Source organism: Hyaena hyaena, unplaced genomic scaffold (assembly GCF_003009895.1).
Source record: "Hyaena hyaena isolate Hyena2069 unplaced genomic scaffold, ASM300989v1 scaffold_9, whole genome shotgun sequence".
Lineage (NCBI taxonomy): Eukaryota > Metazoa > Chordata > Mammalia > Carnivora > Hyaenidae > Hyaena > Hyaena hyaena.
This window is the reverse complement of record NW_024080641.1, coordinates 214604-232980: the sequence shown is the minus strand read 5'-3', so window position 1 is coordinate 232980 and position 18377 is coordinate 214604. Positions and strand designations below refer to the sequence as shown.

The 18377-nt window shown below is 48.6% G+C and overlaps 1 protein-coding gene across 4 annotated transcripts; it reads left to right on the top strand.

Annotated features, from left to right (window-relative positions):
* Positions 1-321: 321 nt before the first annotated feature.
* Positions 322-14045, top strand: LOC120239828 (SIGLEC family-like protein 1). Of its 4 annotated transcripts, none has more exons than XM_039244362.1 (7): positions 528-596; positions 1583-1725; positions 6454-6740; positions 7088-7369; positions 7508-7610; positions 12247-12382; positions 13234-14045. In XM_039244362.1, the coding sequence occupies exons 3-7, from the start codon at positions 6719-6721 to the stop codon at positions 13411-13413; spliced, it is 723 nt and encodes a 240-aa protein (XP_039100293.1). In that variant the 5' UTR covers positions 528-596; positions 1583-1725; positions 6454-6718; the 3' UTR covers positions 13414-14045. The 4 variants fall into 4 exon arrangements, with proteins under 4 accessions (XP_039100304.1, XP_039100293.1, XP_039100285.1 ...); XM_039244354.1 differs by having other exon boundaries at positions 1294-1725; XM_039244373.1 differs by lacking the exons at positions 528-596; positions 1583-1725 and adding an exon at positions 322-405.
* The last annotated feature ends 4332 nt before the right edge of the window (positions 14046-18377 follow it).

Genomic DNA, 18377 nt, shown 5'->3' with positions numbered 1-18377 from the left:
CAGCTCAGAGCCTGGAGCCTATTTCAGAGTCTGTATCTCCTTCTCTCTCTGACCCTCCCCTGCTCACGCTGTCTCTCTCCCTCTCTCCTAGAAATAAATAAAAATATTTAAAAAAAAAAAAAGATAAACGGAGTGCCGATTCCTCCAGATTGCCTCCCACTCGGAGACCTCAGTGTTCCACTTCACGGTCCCTCCCCGTCCCAGCAGCACCCTCGCGCGTTGTTAGGCCCTGATTGGCTCCGGCGGATTCACGTGTGCCCACTGGCAGGGCCTGAGGGGCGGGGCTCCGCGGGGCGGCATCCTCACGTGACCTGTGGCTAGCGGACGTTGGGGAGGTTGAGGACTCCCCGGCGGCCAACTGAACTCGTTATGAGTCAGCCCTTCCTCTCCCTTCGTCCCTTCTTGGTGAGTCACCAATAGTTGTACACATGCTTGTTCCACGCGTCAGTGGGTGCTTTAAATCAGCCAATCAGTTCGTTCCCTATGGGAACAGGAAGTTACCGTAGATAGCGAGTCAGCCAGTCGTCGGGGAAGTAGCCAAGCGGAGACCTGATGCGGTGGGTCCCGGTTGGCCTGTGGGAACCCAAGACGAGGGGGTGAGTCTGGAAAAGGAGATAATAGTTTAGCGGGAGGGGAAAGAGGTTCCCTGTGGAGACAACCCATGGCTGTGCCAGGCCCTGGAGAAGGGAATGAGAGTTGGGAGATATCAGAAATTTGAAGTCAGAAGGATCATTACACATGGGCTAAAACACCTCATTTTATAGATGGGGAAATGGGGGAGGAGAACCAAAGAGGAAACAGCTCTTGCCTAAAATTTCCAGCGTGTGACCTGCAAAGCCGGATCTGGAGCCACCACAGAGCTCTCCTCAGTCTTCGATCCGAGGTTGTAAATAAATCAGTATATCCAATTAGCTTCTGAGAATTAATTTCTAACTAGAATTTTTAATTTCAAAAATTAAAAAAAAACCAATCTAACTGAAGTAAGAACTAGTCAGTTCAACTCTCCTTTTTCAGGAACTGAGCAACGAGATGAAAAAATTAGTGAGGATATAGATACCATCAACCAAATTGACTTAAGTGACATTTATTAGAATAGTCCATCCAATAATAGAATACATATTCTATTCAAGGACTCATGGAACACTTAGAATATATTCTGAGCTATAAAGCAAGTCTCAACAAATTTAAATGAATTGAAGTCGTATAAAGTATTTTCTCTAACCATAGTGGAATTAAACTGGAAACGAATAGTTGGAAAATCATTACGATTTGTGCCTGTACATTTTTCTTCAGTGAATATTTATCAGACAAGAACCTTTCTAAGCACTGTGGAGGACACAAAGATCTGTTTGATGAAGGGCTTTCTCTCAAGGATCTCACCCTTGGATAGTTCCCCAAGTAGGATATTTCATCAGTTTCCCGACTAGAACAACAACCAAATGAAGAGGAAGCATGACAGTAGGCTGTGCGTGGTGAATGTAGCGGCTCCATCAGGCTGGCAGGAGACCAGAGCTCTCAGGCTATTGTCAACAACATCCTCAATCTGTGGCTTTGATCCTTATGGCTATCTCATGGTTACCAGATGGCTGCTCCACCTCCAGCATCACATCCATATTCCAAGAAAGAGAAGGAGGAGGAGCAAGAGAGAAAGGGAAAGAGAAGAAAGCAACAACAGAAAGTGGTGCTAATATCAGAAAAGCAGAACTCCCCAAAGCCTTCAGCATGGTTGGTATTTTAAGAAAATAAGTCTCTCAAAATATTTGCTTAATAATAAATCGAGCAGAGCCCAAGGTTTTTATTTTGCATCATACGTTTGGGAGAAGAGAAGAGTACAATCCTAACAGATAGGTATACAATTTAAGAAAACAGAGCTGTCAGTTATAATGTTATTGTTACCGGAGCAAGAAATTATCAAGTAAGACAACTGGTCAGAATTCCATTTTATTTGGATATCATTTTCATAAGACATGGAATAATTTCTAATGTCTTTAGAGTCTCATAAGACCACTTTGTTTAAATTGTTCTTCCAAGGGCGGATTTGTATCAACAGAGAACAGAACAAGTCAGTAACAGTCATGAATATTCATACAAAACTGTATATTGCAATGGAGAACATAAATTATATTCTTATAAACATTCTCGTTTTTGTACAATATCAAATCAGATTCCTTGAGCCCTTTTATAACACAGAACAATATCTTTTGATTTATAGCTGCAGGGGAAGTGAACATCTTTTTCAATTCTTTCTGAGACTTGTTTCCTTTATTATGAAAACTTATTTTTTAAAACCAGGCTCTGGAATTCCATTAGCTAGGATCATATGCAGAAAACAGACCTTCAGAGCTCAATTTTGATGGTAAAGAAAGTGTGGAAAAGGCTGAATAGGCTTTTATTTGCTGTCGGTATTTTAATAGCATTTTTCTTTTACCTGGCCTACTGGCCACAGCTTTGTCATAGAGCCACTCCTGGATGTACATGAGGCAGAAAAATAGTTATTTTTTTTTTTTCAGCTGAAGAGTTGATCACCTGAACAGATCAGAAATAATAGGGATAGACAGGAGGGTGGTTGTCAGGGAGTTTGTCTGAGACATTGCCCTAAAAGAGATGGACATATAGGGGTGCTTAAGAGAGTCCTGGAAAGGAAACTTCTTTCTGGTTGTGGAGATCCTGGACAGGAATCTGAAGGATTCCTGAAGGATAACCTGAAGGAAGTTAAATTTGACGTGGACTCAGAAATTCTGATAGACAGGATTTGAATGTGGGCAGAAGGGAGAGTTGCAGAAGGATGCCATGAAAAGGGGAGTGGCCTGAGTAAACATACAGAGACAGGAATGTATAGGCTATATACGGAAAGGTACTTTTCTCTTTGGTAGGCAAAGAATGGCAGAGGCTAGGGAAGGGAGCAGTGGAGATAGGGCAGGTGTGGGGCAAAATCATGGACAGCCTTAAATGTCAGGCAAAGGGGTTTGGAATTTATCCCGTCTGCCATAGAAATGTCTTTTATTGCTCAAATACCTCTGTTTTAAGTTTATTTATTATTTATTTTGAGAGAGAGAGAGTTGGGGAGAGGCAGAGAGAGAGGAAGAGGAAGAGAGTCCCAAGCAGGCTCCATGCTGTTAGCACAGAGCTCACCGTGGGGGTTGATCTCACAAACGATGAGATCATGACCTGAGCTGAAATCAACTGAGCCACCCTAGTGCCCCATTGTTCAAATACTTCTTAAATATATCCTGTCCTCTCTATCCCCAGAGCTACTGTTCCAGCTCAGGCCACGTTATCTTTCCCTTGAACTATTTCTTTCTCCTGGATGCAGATCCATAGTGATCTTTATGACACCCGGACCTGTTCCCCGTGGTTCAAAAACTTTCTGTGGTTTCCATGACTTCCACACCAACTTGGGAGAGAGTCCAGGCTTCTCAACCTGGCATTTGAGGTCCTTCAAAGGGGGAAGGACCTGGGGGTGAAGGCGAGAGGGTAAAGAAGAAAGACATGGTGTTGGGACTCTAGAGAGAGTCGTGGAGACACTGCTCTATCCTTGAAGCTCCTAAGCCTCTGTTTCCATGAGCCTCCTGATTCTCAAGGCAAATGGAACCTAAGAGTGATTGAAGAAACAAAAGCCCCTAGTAGGCTATGAATTTACTTCTATCTCCACCTCATGCCTCTTCCTTCTGACCCTCTCCTCATCCATTCCAAATCCTGCCCTCACAACATACAGATCTGATGCCAGAGTTAGCAGCAGGCTAGGACCTGACCCTCTCTTTTCCCTGAGATCCTGTTGGTGCTGACAGCATTGTCACTGTCACGGTTCAGTAAGTGGAATGAGAGGTAAGGTGGGAGGTGTCTGAGGAAGCCACTAACGGGTAGGGATGAGGTGGTTATGGGTGGGGATGGAAGACAGGCAGGGCTAAAGTAAGGTGAAAAGGTGAGGACATAAAGAATTAAGTACTTTATAAATAATAAGTAATAGACATCTTCCATGTGTATATTCTGTGACCCACCATGTGTCCCATTTCATCTACCCAACAACTCCATGAGGCGTTATGGTCCTTGTTTCACAGATGAGGAAGCAAACTCTGTGAGGTTCAACAACTTGCCTAGAAATTTCTCTATTGGATTGCCCAGCTCTTCTGACTCCTAGTTCCATTTTAGTGCCATGCCACTCTAGAACTTCAGCGATAGTAAATGTATACATATCTGCCCTCTAAACGCCATCATCTGTATGGTGAGTGTCATTAAGTCACATCTCAGAGCAGAGAGACAGTATGGTGTTCCAGAACCAAGAGTGTTAGGATCCCTGGTGATAGTGTTTTGGAGTACTGGACTTAACATGTGGAAAGCCGGTCCCAGGCCTGATGCTGTTACTCCTTTCTCTGTAACTGGACCAATGCCCTTAACCTCTCTGAGCCCCAGTTTCCTGATATGTCTAAGGGACTATAATAAAATCTTCATGAGGGTGGCTTAAGCTAATTTCTATGAAAGTGTTGAGAAATCTGTAAACACTTACCCAGGTCAGTATTGCTGCCGTAATTTTAAGATGGCATTACTAGAAGTAGCTTCAAGAACCATGAAGTTCACCTATTTTGTACATGAGAGAGCTGTCATCTGGGAAATGAAGAAAGAAGGGAAGAGAATAATTGTCCACCTAAGAGCCAACAACTAAGTTATAATCTACAACTATAATAGGTCACCATGTGCCATGGTTAATATCTCTCATTTTCACAACATTGCGACACCGGTATTATGTCCACTTTTCTGATTGAGAAACAGAGATTCAGAAATGGAGCTACATGACCAACTTCACAGGATGAAATTACTACCAACAACAATAAAAACAAAAAACCCAGTAGAGTACATTGGGGGTGGTACAGTTAGGAGTCCACAGGAGCACCCCCAGGTTCAGTGATTTGCGAGAAAGACTCCCAGAACTCAGCAGAACTGTTATATTTAGTTACAGTTTATTATAGCAAGTGAATGGAGATTGAATTCAGCAGAGGGAAGGGACAGGTAGGGCACGACCTAGGAGAGGCCAAGAATGAGATTTTAGCTGTCTTTTCCCAGTAGAGTTGTGCGTACAGTGTTTACTTCTCTTGGCAATAATGTTTGGCAATATGCACAGTATTGGCCAGCACAGAAATTCACCAAGCTTTAGTGTCCAGGGTTTTTATTGGGGGCCTGGTCCCATAGGCATGGCTGACCTTAGTCTCCAGCTACTTCAGAGGTCAAGCTGATACCATAGGTCCCCACCAAAAATCACATTGTTCATGTAGACTATCTGGCATGGTCCATGCACCGAGGTAAATAGACACTCTTATCAGGTAGACATCCCAAGGACTTAGAGCTCCTCCTCGGAGCTGAGCAGGGGCCAAACCTTTCTAGGGTAAGGTTAATCCTTTAATGCACAAGTAGGATACTGGAGGGCACTAGATATGTCAGTTTTTCAACTGGAATCCCTCCCCATGGGGTTACTTTCTGTGTTTTGGTGGAAGTCAAGAAGGTACCAGTGGAAGAAGTATAATCTTTTGAATATTTGAACTTCCCAAGGAATCCCCAAGCAACTCTGTGCCTGTGGCCTACTGGCTTAATAAAAATATCAGCTCCCCTGTAGCTATAAATCAACCCAATGCTACTATAGATGATAACACCAAGGGCAGATTCCACACTATGTGGAATCCTGAAGCACAAGACTGTACCCTGCTGATCCACAATGTACTTAAAGGGGACATCATGACACACTTATTCTGTGCAGATCTGGAACACAAGAGTTCTTTCTGTGGGAGTATATTGAACTCTCCATATCAGGTGATATTCAGTCTCATGCAGTGGGTGGTTTGTAAAGGAGGAACTCCAAGAAGATGTTCTGGTAATTGTGTGGTTTCTACCTCATGGGGCACAGGGCTTTTTAAACCTTAGGTATTTCATTTTTACAACAAGAATACAGTGACATAGGTATAATTGATGACTTTATTTTTCTAAGTAAAAATGGCACAGGGAGAGGAAGTGACTTACACAACAACACCCAGCAAATAAGAGGAGGAGGGGGGAAGTGATCACAGATCTGGGAAGGGGCAGTGCTTGAGGGGGGAGTTGGATTGGAAGGGAAGACAGCATAGGAGCTGGCCCTAGGAGGTCTGGATTGGGGGACAGGTAAGGAATCATAGGCAATGTAGATGCTCAGAAAAGGCACTCACCCTTAGTCTTCAGAGTCCAGTGTCCAGGTTCAAGCTCTTCCTCCTTCAGCAAGTCTCCTCAGTTCGCTCACCTAGACAATGCAGAGAAGGGAAATACACCTGTGAAAATCCATCAATCCCAGGTTCCATGAGGTTATTGGGGTAGAGGGGAGGAGTACCAAGTGAGCTGTAGGTGAGAAACCACTTTGTAACCTGCAAATATGGTGCATCAGGTAAGTGTCCATGAGGGTCCCTTGTTTCAGTTCCAATATATCTTTCCCTTCAGACCAGACCGAGAAACCAGAGCTCCACAACCTAGAGATTCTTGTATCTGGAGATCTTGTGGCCTTGACCTGTACCATCAAAGGCACCTGTGCAAAGAAACCAAAGCCCTTTCACTTTCGTGGAATTGGCCCAACCATGTCTTCCAATGCAGATGGCTCCAGCAACTCCCCCTCCTGGTGCTGCACTTCACCCCGAAACCTCAGGATTATGGCACCACTCCCAGATGTCATTTGAACTTCTCCCTAGCTAAGTTGACCAGAAGTAGCATGGTCATGCTCCAGGCGGTCTGTGAGTACTGGTGGGCAAAGGAAGATCCAGAGTCTGGGAGAAATGGTGGGCCCAAGAGAAATTCCTGAGTCTTGGGGTGGGGTTGGCTGAGAGGAGTCTGGGAAGGTGTCACATCTTCTCAGGGCTTCTATGGCTGAAAGGCCAGAGGTAAGAGCTGAGCCAGAGTCAGAGATAGATGAGGAAAGAGGATGTAGGGGAACTGGTCTGTGGAGCTTGGCTCCTCTGGGCTTCCAGAAAGTCTTTCCAAATCTCCTTGGGAATCATGAATAAGGAGAAGGCTGGGTGCTGGAGGAACTGGGGAAAGGAAGTCAGGAATCTTGCTGATTGCTGACCCTCCCTTCCCGTAGCACCCACTAGGCTGCTCTATTCATCTTGTTCCTTGGAGAAGACTCTACGGTGCAACTGTTCCTTCCATGGGATCCCCACACCCTCTGTGCAATGGCTGATGGAAGGTGTTCCTGTGAATGTGAACAGCACAGACAACATCCTCCAGGTAACTTCCACCATAATTGGCCCCTGGGCCAACAGTACCGTCAGCCTCATCGGGGAGCCAGAAATAGTCATGAGTCTCCGCTGTGAGGGGAAGAACCAATATGGAATCCATACTTCAAGCATCTTCCTCCTACCAGTTAAGTACACAGGGGACTACTGACCGAGCTTGAACCGCAACACCAAGATGAGGATGGGCACAGGGCCAGAGGGAAAGAGGGTAGCTCAGACTTCACAGCCTTAGGAGAAAAAACACTCTCATTTCCCTCTGATTTCAGATAAGCATTCAGTTTACAGTGTGTTCATGAAAGGGCTGACCCAGGGCATTGTGTATGGATTCATTGCATCGGCACTGTTCTTCTTCTTCCTTGTCCTCCTCGTGTGAGTATCAAGTTAAAATTCACCATCAAGCCTTTTCCAACACCTACTACATTTATTTATGTCCCTTATTTCCTTCCATTCTTCTCCAGTCTTTGCATTTTAAGGCTATAAATTTCCCTCTTAGCACCACGATAGCTGCATCTCACAAAGTTTAATATAAAGTGTTTTAGTATCACTTAGTTAAATATTTCTAATTTCCATTATGATTTTTTGACCTATGGTTTTTTTTTCAGACATGCCAGTGTTTTCTAATAATCCTCTTTTCTTTATTTCTAGCTTAAATCCAATAGCTACAAAGAATATATTATGCATGATTTCAATTCTTTATTTTCTTTGTGGCACAGTTTTTGTGTAGTTTTTATAAATATTCCACATAGGCTTAAAAATGTGTATTTTATATTTGTCGAAGGCAGTGTTCCATTGATATGCAGCCTTTAAATCAAGTTCATTGATTGTGTGTACGTTTTCTCTAAGTACTGTGACTTCTGCTTGGTCCCCTTCTCTGCACATTGACTCCCATCCCAGCCCCCCTCTCTCACCTGGCTGACATTTACTCATCATTTAGGGCTCAGCTCACAGCCCTCCCATCATGCACTCCAGGAAACTTTCTCTGGCACCTGGGATGGGTGCCTTTTCAAGGGCCCCTGCCGCTGTCTGGGCTTTCAGATATTGTCAGTGTTAATGGTTCTACTTGGATGTGACTAAGTGTGGATATCTTTTTTTGTTTGTTTGTTGTTTTGTACATCTGGCCTTTTTCATCTGTGATTTGGTGTCTTTTATCTGTTCTGGAAAGTTTTCAGCCATTGTTGCATACATTACTGCAACCACCCTTTCCTTTCACTGTGGGCTTCTCATTTAATATCCTCAGACTTTATTTTTCCTGTTTTACCTCTTGCTCTGTGTCCCGTATTTTCCAAGGACAATAGACAAGTAAACAAGTGCTAGGTTAGAGGTCTGTACAAGGGAGATGCCAAGAGGACTCTACCACTTCAGAATCTCCCATCTTTGCAGGGGAGGGTAGCATCCATACCACCTAGAAATCCTCCCACCCAACCCTGGGGAGCTCTCTCCAACATGATGCTCTGTCAGTATCACAGATGTTTTCTTTCCTTCCCCAACTCTCTTATCTCCTTCCCCTCACTCTCAGCAATAAGTTTTACCTACTTTATAGGGAAAAAAGCAACTCCCCAACACCTACAGCTATTGCCACTGGCACTGATGATTTACTCCTTGCCTTTTTCAGAGAAAGAAGCATCCCTTTTCCTGTCCAAGGTTAGCCTCACCTCCTTTGGCTGGGAATCCATCTCCTCCACACTCCATTAATCATCCTTTCTGTCTCCTAAATTTTCAGTCATTCTTTCTTCAGGGGCTCTTTCTCTAAAGGATATAAACATGCCCAAATCTCTCTTACCTCAACCCCACAAACTCCCTCTATGTACCATCCAATTTTTTTTTGAGAGAGAATAGCTTACACCCGCTGCCTGATTCTCCTCACCCTTACATTTTTCAATCCCCTGCTGTCTGCTCTCCACCAAGCCACTGAAATGGCACTGTCTTAGGCAGCCAGTTATCCTTACTCTCAAAATTATTCTCAGGATCCAATGGCAGATGTTCTATATTTTTCTTGTTCACTTTACGTGGCGTTTATGATTCTGGTGGAGGGTGGGAAGGCCCTCCTACACATGGGCTTTTTTCCCCCCACACAGCATGAAGTATGGTGAGGCTGTCTGCTGAAAGTGATGTGGGTGGGGGCAGGGGTGAGGGGAAGGGATCAGGAAGAGTGGGGATGGTGATGCCAACAGCGATTGTGACAGCAGGTTACTCATTGTCAGTGGCACTGAGCGTCATTGCTGTGTGGTGTTTCCTCCCAGCAGCGGTCATTGGAAAGGAAGGCGTGAATGGCAGTGTTGATCTGGGTTTGGGTCTTGGCAGGCAGAGTGCTATGGAAGGGTGACGGGATGAGAGGTCAGACAGACTGTGGAAACTAGAGGGAGAGGGTACATCAAGTGGGCAGCTGTTGTACCCAGTGGGGTGGGAGGTAAGGAAGATAAACCAGGAGGGTCTTCACAAGCGCTAGTGGGTGTGGTGTCTCGGATCTGAAGCCTCCATCTGTAAGATCAAAGAACAGAAACACAAGACTGGATGAGAGCACAAGAAAGCTGAATAGAACAGGGGCTCCTGGGTGGCTCAGTCGGCTAGGTGTCCAACTCTTGATTTTGGCTCAGGTCATGATCTCACAGTTCATGAGACTGAGCCCCACATTGGGCTCTGTGCTGACAACACAGAGCCTGCTTGGGATTCTCTCTCTCTCTTCCCAACTTTTTGCCCCTCCCCTGCTCACGTGCCCATGGTCTCCTCTTCTCAAGATAAATAAATAAACTTAACAAAAAAAGCTGGATGGAACAGAACTAGGCAGAGCATGGGGTTATTGCACTTTAAACTGTCCTAGGTGAGGGGCGCCTGGGTGGCTTAGTCGGTTAAGCATCCGACTTTCAATTAGGTCATGATCTTGCGGTTCGTGGGTTCGAGCCCCGCGTCGGGCTCTGTGCTGACTGCCAGCTCAGAGCCTGGAGCCTGTTTCAGTCTGTGACTCCCTCTCTCTCTGACCCTCCCCTGCTCACACTGTCTCTCTCTCTCTCTTAGAAATAAATAAAACATAAAAAAAAAAAATTAAAAAAAAAAAATAAACTGTCCTAGGTGGAAAAGTTTGGGGGGGATGATGCATATGGGATAATAGTTAAAGGAGATAAGTGACATTAGTCAGGACTCTTCCAGTTATGAGTGACAAGAGCTGAACTCGGCAAGCTCAAGGAACGAGGGAATAGTTATTTGTTGCTCTATCATAGTCCCCTAAACTTAGCGCCCTTAAACAATGGGGGTCCACCTGAATGATTCTTCAGCTTCCGTGGTATCCACAGAGGTCACTTGGTGGTATTTATCTAGAGGCTGGGCTGGCTGGGCTGGAGGGTCACAGGTGCCTTCATTCATGTGCCTGACATTTTGCTGGGGACAGCCAGAAGACTGGGCTCATCTGGGCCCCTCTTATTTTCCATGGGGTATGAAGGCCTCTTTTATCATGATCTCTTCCAAGGCAGAAGTCAGCAGCCCTCTTTAAGGCTAGGCTTGGAATTAACAGTGTCACTTCCATCATATTCTCTTTGAGCAAGTCAGAGCCTAGCCAAGATTCAAGGGGAAGAGAAAATTTGAGACCCCATTTCTCCATGGGCAGAGTGCCAGAAACCTGCAGCCATCTGTAATCTGCTACAGGAACATATTGACCATCTGTTAAGTCGAAGACTTCAACAGCAGAGATTCATTTTCTCATGGTTCTGGAGGCTCAAAGTCCCAAGATCTAAATGCCAGGAGGATTGGTTTCTGCAGAGATTCTTCTCCTTGGCTTGAAGATGGCCACCCTCTTGCATTGTCACATGGGCATCCCTGTGTGCATGCACACCCTTGTCAGCCTTACAAGGACAGCAGTCATATTGTACTAGGACCCCACCTCACTGCCTCAGTTTAACTTACACTTCATCGAAGGCCCTATCCAAATACAGTCCTATCAATTAGGGCCGGTCCACATGAGCTCATTTTACCTTAATTACCTTTTTTCTTTTAATTTTTTTTATGTTTATTTATTTATTTTGAGACAGAGAGAGAACAAGCAGGAGAGGAGCAGAGAGAGAGGGGAGGGAGAGAGAGAATCCCAAGCAGGCCTCACACCATCAGCAGAGAGCCCGATGTGGGGCTGGATCTCACAAACCATGAGATCATGACCTAACCTGAAATCAAGAGTTAGATGCTTAACCAACTGAGCCACCCAGGCGCCCCACACATGACATTATTAAGAGTCTGCTGCCTCCGTGTCTTTGCTCTGCTTCCTTCTGTGTTCACTTGACCTCTGGAGGCTCTTTCCACCTAGTGGCAAGATGGCGAAGCAGCCCCATGATTATGTCCTCCAATCTCAGCAACTCTAGCTGAAAGAGAGCTTGTCTTCCTCTTGGTGATACATGAATCCCAGAGAAGATTCTGATTGTCCCTGCTTGAGTCACAGGTCCGTCCTCAACAAATGGCCTGTCCAGGTGCAGAGTACTTTGGTCCTTTGGTGGGCCAGTCCTAAGCCTGCGTACTGTGCTGTTCCAGTCCCATGGAAACCACAGTAAAAGCTCCCACACATGTTTCCCCCTCACTCCTTCCCACTCCTGACTGACCAAGGAAGCTCCCTGTATACTCATACGCACAAATATGCCAGAAATACTAAGAGGAAAGGTGCAAAAAAGATTTGTCTAGAAAAAAATCATATATATTGAGACATTACAGCACTGGAAGAGAAGCTGAGGAGAGGCATGCGGGAGGGCTGAGAATTTGTGCTGGGAGTACTGGGGAGCCATGGGAGGGCCGGGAGCAGCGGGGAGGCAGGCTAGCTCTGGGGCATGAGGCCATGAAAGAGGCTAGGAAGAGGGTCCAGCTTAAGAGAATAGGGGTTTGTATCCCCACTTGTTGAGGCGAGGGAAGTGCTGGTCACAGAATGAGAAGACGGAGGGAAAATTCGTCTTCTGGCCCCCTGCCCAGGGAACGGGGAAGAGGCGAGGGTGGGGGGGTGACTGAGCAGTGTTATTCACAGGGCTTGTTGCCCTAGAATGAAGATTCTTCAATGGTGGGAGGACAGTCACATTCCCAAGGCCAGAGAAGCCCCAATTAAGAAGCCAGGGCTGCCGGAGGAGCCAGAGACAACTGTGGAGTCTGAAGCCAAAACGCCTGGGCCTGGATTGGAGGTCAGTCCCTGGGCTCGGCAGGGCCACCAGCCGGGCTGCTGCCCAGCTGTGGCCAGCTGAACTCCACGAGCTGCCAGAACTCACCCACTGCCTGGCAGCACCACCAGGGAGCACTAGTTAGAAACAAAGCTTCTCGAGGGTCCCTGGACCTGCGAACCCAATTCCCCAGGGTCAGAAGCCAGAGGGGGGCAGTCTCTCCTATGCATTCCCAGTCGTGGCCACTCACACGGCTGGGCCTTAACAGAGTATCTGTCTGGCTCCTCAAGCCAAATCCGTGCCATGGATGGTGAGGATCCGTGGGGCTCCAGGCCCAGCTCCTGTCCCACTTGGGGAGGCAGCCTTGGCCACAAGTGGCTGCTGCCCTGCCAGGAGAGACCAGTCAATACCAGAGGGTGGGGCCTTATCCGTCTGCTCCGAGCTGCGGTAACTAAGTACCGCAGGCTGGGGAGCTTAAGCACCAGAGGTTTATCTTCACAGTTCCAGAGGCCAGAAGACCAAGATCAAGGTGTCCACAGGGCTGGCTCCTTTGGAGGCCTCTCTCCCTGGCTTACAGGCAGCCATCTTCTCTCTGTGTCTTCACGTGGCCTTCCCTGTGGGTATCTCTGTCCTAATCTCCTCTATGTATGAGGACACCAGTCATAATGGATTAAGACACCCTAATGGCCTCATGTTAACTTAATCATCTCTTTAAAGGCCCTGTCTCCAAATGCAATCCTGCTGTGAGGTGCTGGGGATCAGGGCTTCAACATACGAATTTGGTGGTGGGTGGGCCCGATTCAGCTATTTGGGGACCCAGAAAGGGGAAGGGCTTGGCCAGGACAGGGGAACGCCAGAATCCGCTTTTCTCACAGCCTAGGGCTCCTGAGAGAGAAGGACAGACTGTGGACAGACAAACTCCCAGACGGATCAAGACACAGGCATGGCTCGAAGACTCAGAGACCTACTCGCCCAGCCAGACTGCTCTCCTGTGTGCTGGGCCTCTCGGTCCGCCCCCACCAGGGACACGCCTGCTTCCTGCCCGTGAGCAGTGACTGGGCCAGCAGGGACGGACAGAGGAGTCTGGGGGAGGCAGCACTAGGAAATGGGCTAATGCTATTTCAGAGGCCACACAGGCACTGTGACTCAGAGTGACAGTCACCCTCCTGAGGCCTCAGGCACTGCCGAGCAAATCCAGCCTCAGCGCTCTGCAGAGAGAAATGGATACCTTTGGAGGGAAGCGCCTGAAAGCCCCAGAGGCCTCTCTGCAGGGACAGTGGGGGTCATGAAGCCCGTCCTCCACACCCCCACATTGCAAATGGGGAGACTGAGGCTCAGAGTGCCTCAGTGCACACAGCAAGCACACTGCCCAAGACCCGTCCACCCCAGGACCCTTGGTCCCTGGAGCAGCTCTCCCTGGCCCCGGCCATTTTCTCCTGACCTTATAAGACTCTAGTGCAGAGGTTACAAATTCAAGAGCCCCCACTGGCCCCGCAGATAACAAACGGGTGCAGTTGGCCTGGTGGGGACCTCGTCCACCTTGAGATCAGGCTCCCCCCCTGAAGGGGGCGCCAGCAGCAGCGAACTCAGCTCCAACTCTTCCCTCCCAGCAGGAGTAAGATCTGAACTACTGGGTCTTCTGGTTTTTGTTTTATCTGCCATCTACCCATATGTATCATCTATCTATCTATCTGTCTATCACCTATCTATCTATCTATCTGTATTTTCAAAAGAATCCAAACACCTAGATTATAGTGTGAAATTTCTGGATGCAAACATGTTAGTAACTGTTTAAAAAGCACCATGGGTCCTGGGGCACCTGAGTGGCTCAGTCAGGTGTCCAACTCGATTTTGGCTCAGGTCATGATCTCATGGTTCGTCAGGCTCTGTGCTGACAGCATGGAGTCTGCTTGGGATTCTGTCTCTCTCTCCCCGTCCATCCTTTCCCAGTCGCATGCTCTCTCTACCTCAAGATAAATAAACTTAAAAATAAAAAAGCAGCATGGGCCCGTGTAAAGCCATATGTGGACCTATCACTTGCAAGTCTATCAGGAGCATAGACCTGGAGGTCTCCAAACACACCTCCTGCCCAGAGGAGGTTGGTCATTCGGAATGCAAGCACCTTGCCCTGTGGAAACAATCCCCAGACCCTGGGAAGAGGCCTGGGTGTGGACGGATGAGGAAGAATTATTTGGCTGGAGAAAGACATTCCAAGAATTCATCCCCTCGTGTGCCACAAATGACTGCAGTGGCCCCGTGTGTGTCCCTGTGGGCTGGGGACACAGATGGGTGAGGCCCAGGACCTGCGCAGGGGCTGACACAGCCAGGGCTGCATCTGGGGAGCATCTGGGAGGGGGAGGGGCAGGGGCCAGCCCTGGGAAGAGAGCGTGAGGCCCCCGCTGGGAGCTGGGCAGGCGTGCTGGGGGCAGGGGAAGCCACAGGATGGAAACCAGGAGGCCGGAGCGCTCCCACAAGGGGCCGACGACAGGGACAAAGGAGCTGGGCAAAAGGCCACAGTCACCCAGCCCACTCTCGGAGAAGCTAGAGGGACTGATGCCTAGAAGACACACATGGCACCTTCAACTTCAGCGGCCCAGCGGCCAGCAGGTTAAGGATTCATGGACGCAGAGATACTAGTTCAGGAAAAGCGTGCTGTCCCCGAGGGTGGGTGGCAGGGTGGGGGTGGCAGGGAGCCCGCAGCAGCTCCACAAATAAAGATGAGGTTGGAAGGCACCTCATCGGCCAAGGAGTGGCAGCAGGGCCTACCTCTTTCTCCAGAGTCTCTGGTGAATCCCCCGACCTGTCCTCGTCACTCCCTGCCTCAGTCTCTCCCGCTCCCTGTGTTCCTCCCAGTCTGTCTGTCTTACATTTTCTCATTCGCTCGCTGAGCACTATGTGGCTGCAGGCGCATCAGGCCCCTCCCTGTCCACACTGGGACAGACGCATGCGGAGGGGGGTGGGGTGCTGTGAGTGGGGGGGCCCACTGAGGCTCTCAGGTGGATGCTAACTGGCCTAAGCAGCCAAGACCCCTTCTCCGTGGGTCCATTATCTGTCCCCGCAGAAGACCAGGTGACTGTCGCCCCTCCGGACACCACATCTGGACCAGAGAGCAGGTCTGGGTCCTTGGAACAGGCTTCCCGGGTCTGATTATGCGGGCAGCAGTCAGGAGCATCACAGGGTTCATCTTGCCGTTTGCTCACTCAACCCAAAGAGCAGATCGAGGGGAGGTGGCCGTTATAAATAACCCTCCTCTGTTCCTTCAGGAGAGGATGGGAACAGCCCTGCGATGGTGGCACTGACTGGCATCCAGGGAGGAACAAGCCCCCATCAAGCCCCTTCATTCCCACAACCCAGCAACCCTGTGGAACAGGTCTGGACATCACGTTCATTTTACAGAGGAGGAAACTGAGGCCCAGAGAGGTTAAGCAACCTCCCTAAAGTCACACCTCCACATTATGAGACAGGGACTAGTCCCCCACTTTTTCCCACAAGGAAGCTGACATTCAGAAAGGGGAGGGTCCTTCCCAGCCATCCCTGAATCCCTGCCTGGAAGCCAGCTTCTTCTCCTGGGAAAAGAGAAAGGCCGAGCCAGGCCTGGGAAGGACCCTGCAGGAGCTGGTCCTGACTCCCCACCCATCTCACAGGCCCTCCCTCATCCCAGTCTATTCTCAGTTAACCCTATGTGTGCCTGGCCCCTGCTAGGTTTAGAGGATGGCCACCTGCCTGTCCCTGCCTCTCCAGGATCCCAGCGCTGCCCTGAGCGTACGCCAGTGGGGTCCCCCATCCCCAGCTTCATCTGAGGAATGGAAGCATAACATCCTGCATCGCTGTGAGGGGGGAATGTGTTCACAGCTACCTGACACCTGCCGTGAAGCTGAGGGCACCGTCTGGCAGCTCTCCTCTGTCCAGCTCTTTGTCTGCTCCAGGTCCCATTCTAAGCCCATCAAGATGCTCCCGTTTGTATCCACCAGAGTCCAACCCAGGAAACAGAACCAGTAGTAGCCCATCCATATTTAGAGACTTATTGTGGGGGCGCCTGAGTGGCTCAGTCAGCTAAGCATCCGACTTCAGCTCAGGTCATGATCTCATGGTTTCTGGGTTCAAGCCCCGTATCTGGCTCTTTGCTGACAGCTAGCTCAGAGCCTGGAGCCTGCATAGGATTCTGTGTCTCCCTCTCTCTCTGCCTCTCTCTCTCAAAAATAAATTTTTAAAAAAGGTTTATTGAACGGAATTGGCGTATGTGACTGGGGCTGGCTAGGCACGTCTGACATCTGGAGGGCAGGCCGTCAGGAGGCCCTCAGGCACGTGAAGCTGTTGTCCCCACGCCGAATTTCTCCTCCTGGGAATCCTCCAGTCTGCTCTAAAGACCTTTCAACTGATTGAATCAAGCCCACCCAGATTATTGAGAATTATCTCAGCTGATTAAAGATGTCAGTCACACATGCGAAATACCTTTCGGGTAACACTAGGTGGAGGTTTGATGAGGAACTCTGGCCCTGGCCAAGTTCACATGTAAAACTGGCCCCACCCTTTGATCCCCATCCCAATGCTGTGAGGTGGGTGCCATCACTATCCCCCTGCTGTAGGGAGGGATAATGAAACTCAGAGGGGTTAAGGAGCCTGCCTGATTAACACCGGTAGACATGGGAGCCAGTGCTCAGCACCCCACCCCCACCCCCACCCTGCCTGGGGCAGTGAGTACCTTCAGCCACTATTACTAACACCCAGCACAGTTCCAGGGACCTGACAGTGGCAAGAAAAAGCCAAGTGTATTACAAAGTAGGTGATCATACCTGACCTTTCGGGGGGAGGAAGCCAGTGAAGAGGGTAAGGAGTTCTTCTTTTTTTTAAGTTTTATTTATTTATTTTGACAGAAAGAGAGCATGAGCAAAGGAAAGGGGGAGAGAGAGAGACAGAGAGAGAGAGACAGAGAGAGGGAATCCCAAGCAGGCTCCACACTGTCAGCACAGAGCCCAACACAGGGCTCAAACCCATAAACTGAGAGATCTTGATCTAAGCTGAAACCAAGAGTTGAATACTTAAACAATTGTGCCACCCAGGAGCCCCAGGGATTATTTATTCTTTAAAAATATGTATTGAGGGGCATCTGGGGGGCTCAGTTGGTTAAGCATCCAACTCTTGATTTTGGCTCAGGTCATGATCTCATGGTTCCTGAGTTTGAGCGGTCAGTGCAGAGCCGGGATGCGATTCTCTGTCTCCCTCTCTCTCTGCCCCTCCCCCACTCACGCTGTCTCTCAAAATAACTTTAAAAAAATGTATTGAGAGCCTGCTGTGTGTAAGGGACTGAGGACATGGTACTGAATGAGACAGGCGTGGTCCCTGCCCTTGGGGAGCTTAGAGTCTGGTGGGGGAGAAAGACTGAACAAGGTAAGCAGACAAGAATAAATAAACAGGATGTATGACAGGTGAGAGGTGATCAGGAAAACAATGGGTGTCCCTGCTTGGCCAAGGGTGGCCACGGAAGGCCTCTCAGAGGAGGTGAAGACCTTGGAAGAAGAGAGTCCAGGCAGAGAACAGAGGTGAGCAGAGGCGAGCAGAGGCCTGGGGTGCCTGACGTGTCTGCAGAGAAGAAACCGATGCAAGAATTCTCCAGAACAGGGGCACCGGGGTGGCTCAGTCAGTTAAGTGTCTGACTCTTGATCTCAGCTCAGGTCATGATCTCATGATTCATGGGTTCAAGCCCCACACTGGGCTCTGTGATGACATCGGGGAGCCTGTTTAGGATTCTTTCTCTCCCTCTCTCTCTCTGCTCCCCCCTGCTTGTGCGTGCACTCTCTCTCTCTCAAAATAAATAAGCTAAAAAAAAGAAAAAGAAAAAAAAAACTCTAGAAGGATGCTGCAGTTCCCACAGGACCCAACCAAGAGCCCTTGAGACCCCACAAACACAAGGCGTGGGTGGGCCCCTTCCAAGACCACACACTCTAATTTTAACTTCCAGCCTTGGGCTTTCATAAATCACTTATTTTTCCAAGAGGTTTTGCAGGAGCAAAATGGGAAC

Bases quoted from the DNA above. Each gene is read 5' to 3' on its own strand.
- LOC120239828 (XM_039244346.1), top strand. From the start codon at position 553: ATGCGGTGGGTCCCGGTTGGCCTGTGGGAACCCAAGACGAGGGG. The intron at 597-6,453 runs GTGAGTCTGGAA...CTTTCCCTTCAG, and splicing joins TGGGAACCCAAGACGAGGGG to ACCAGACCGAGAAACCAGAG. The intron at 7,611-12,246 runs GTGAGTATCAAG...TTGTTGCCCTAG, and splicing joins TTCTTCCTTGTCCTCCTCGT to AATGAAGATTCTTCAATGGT.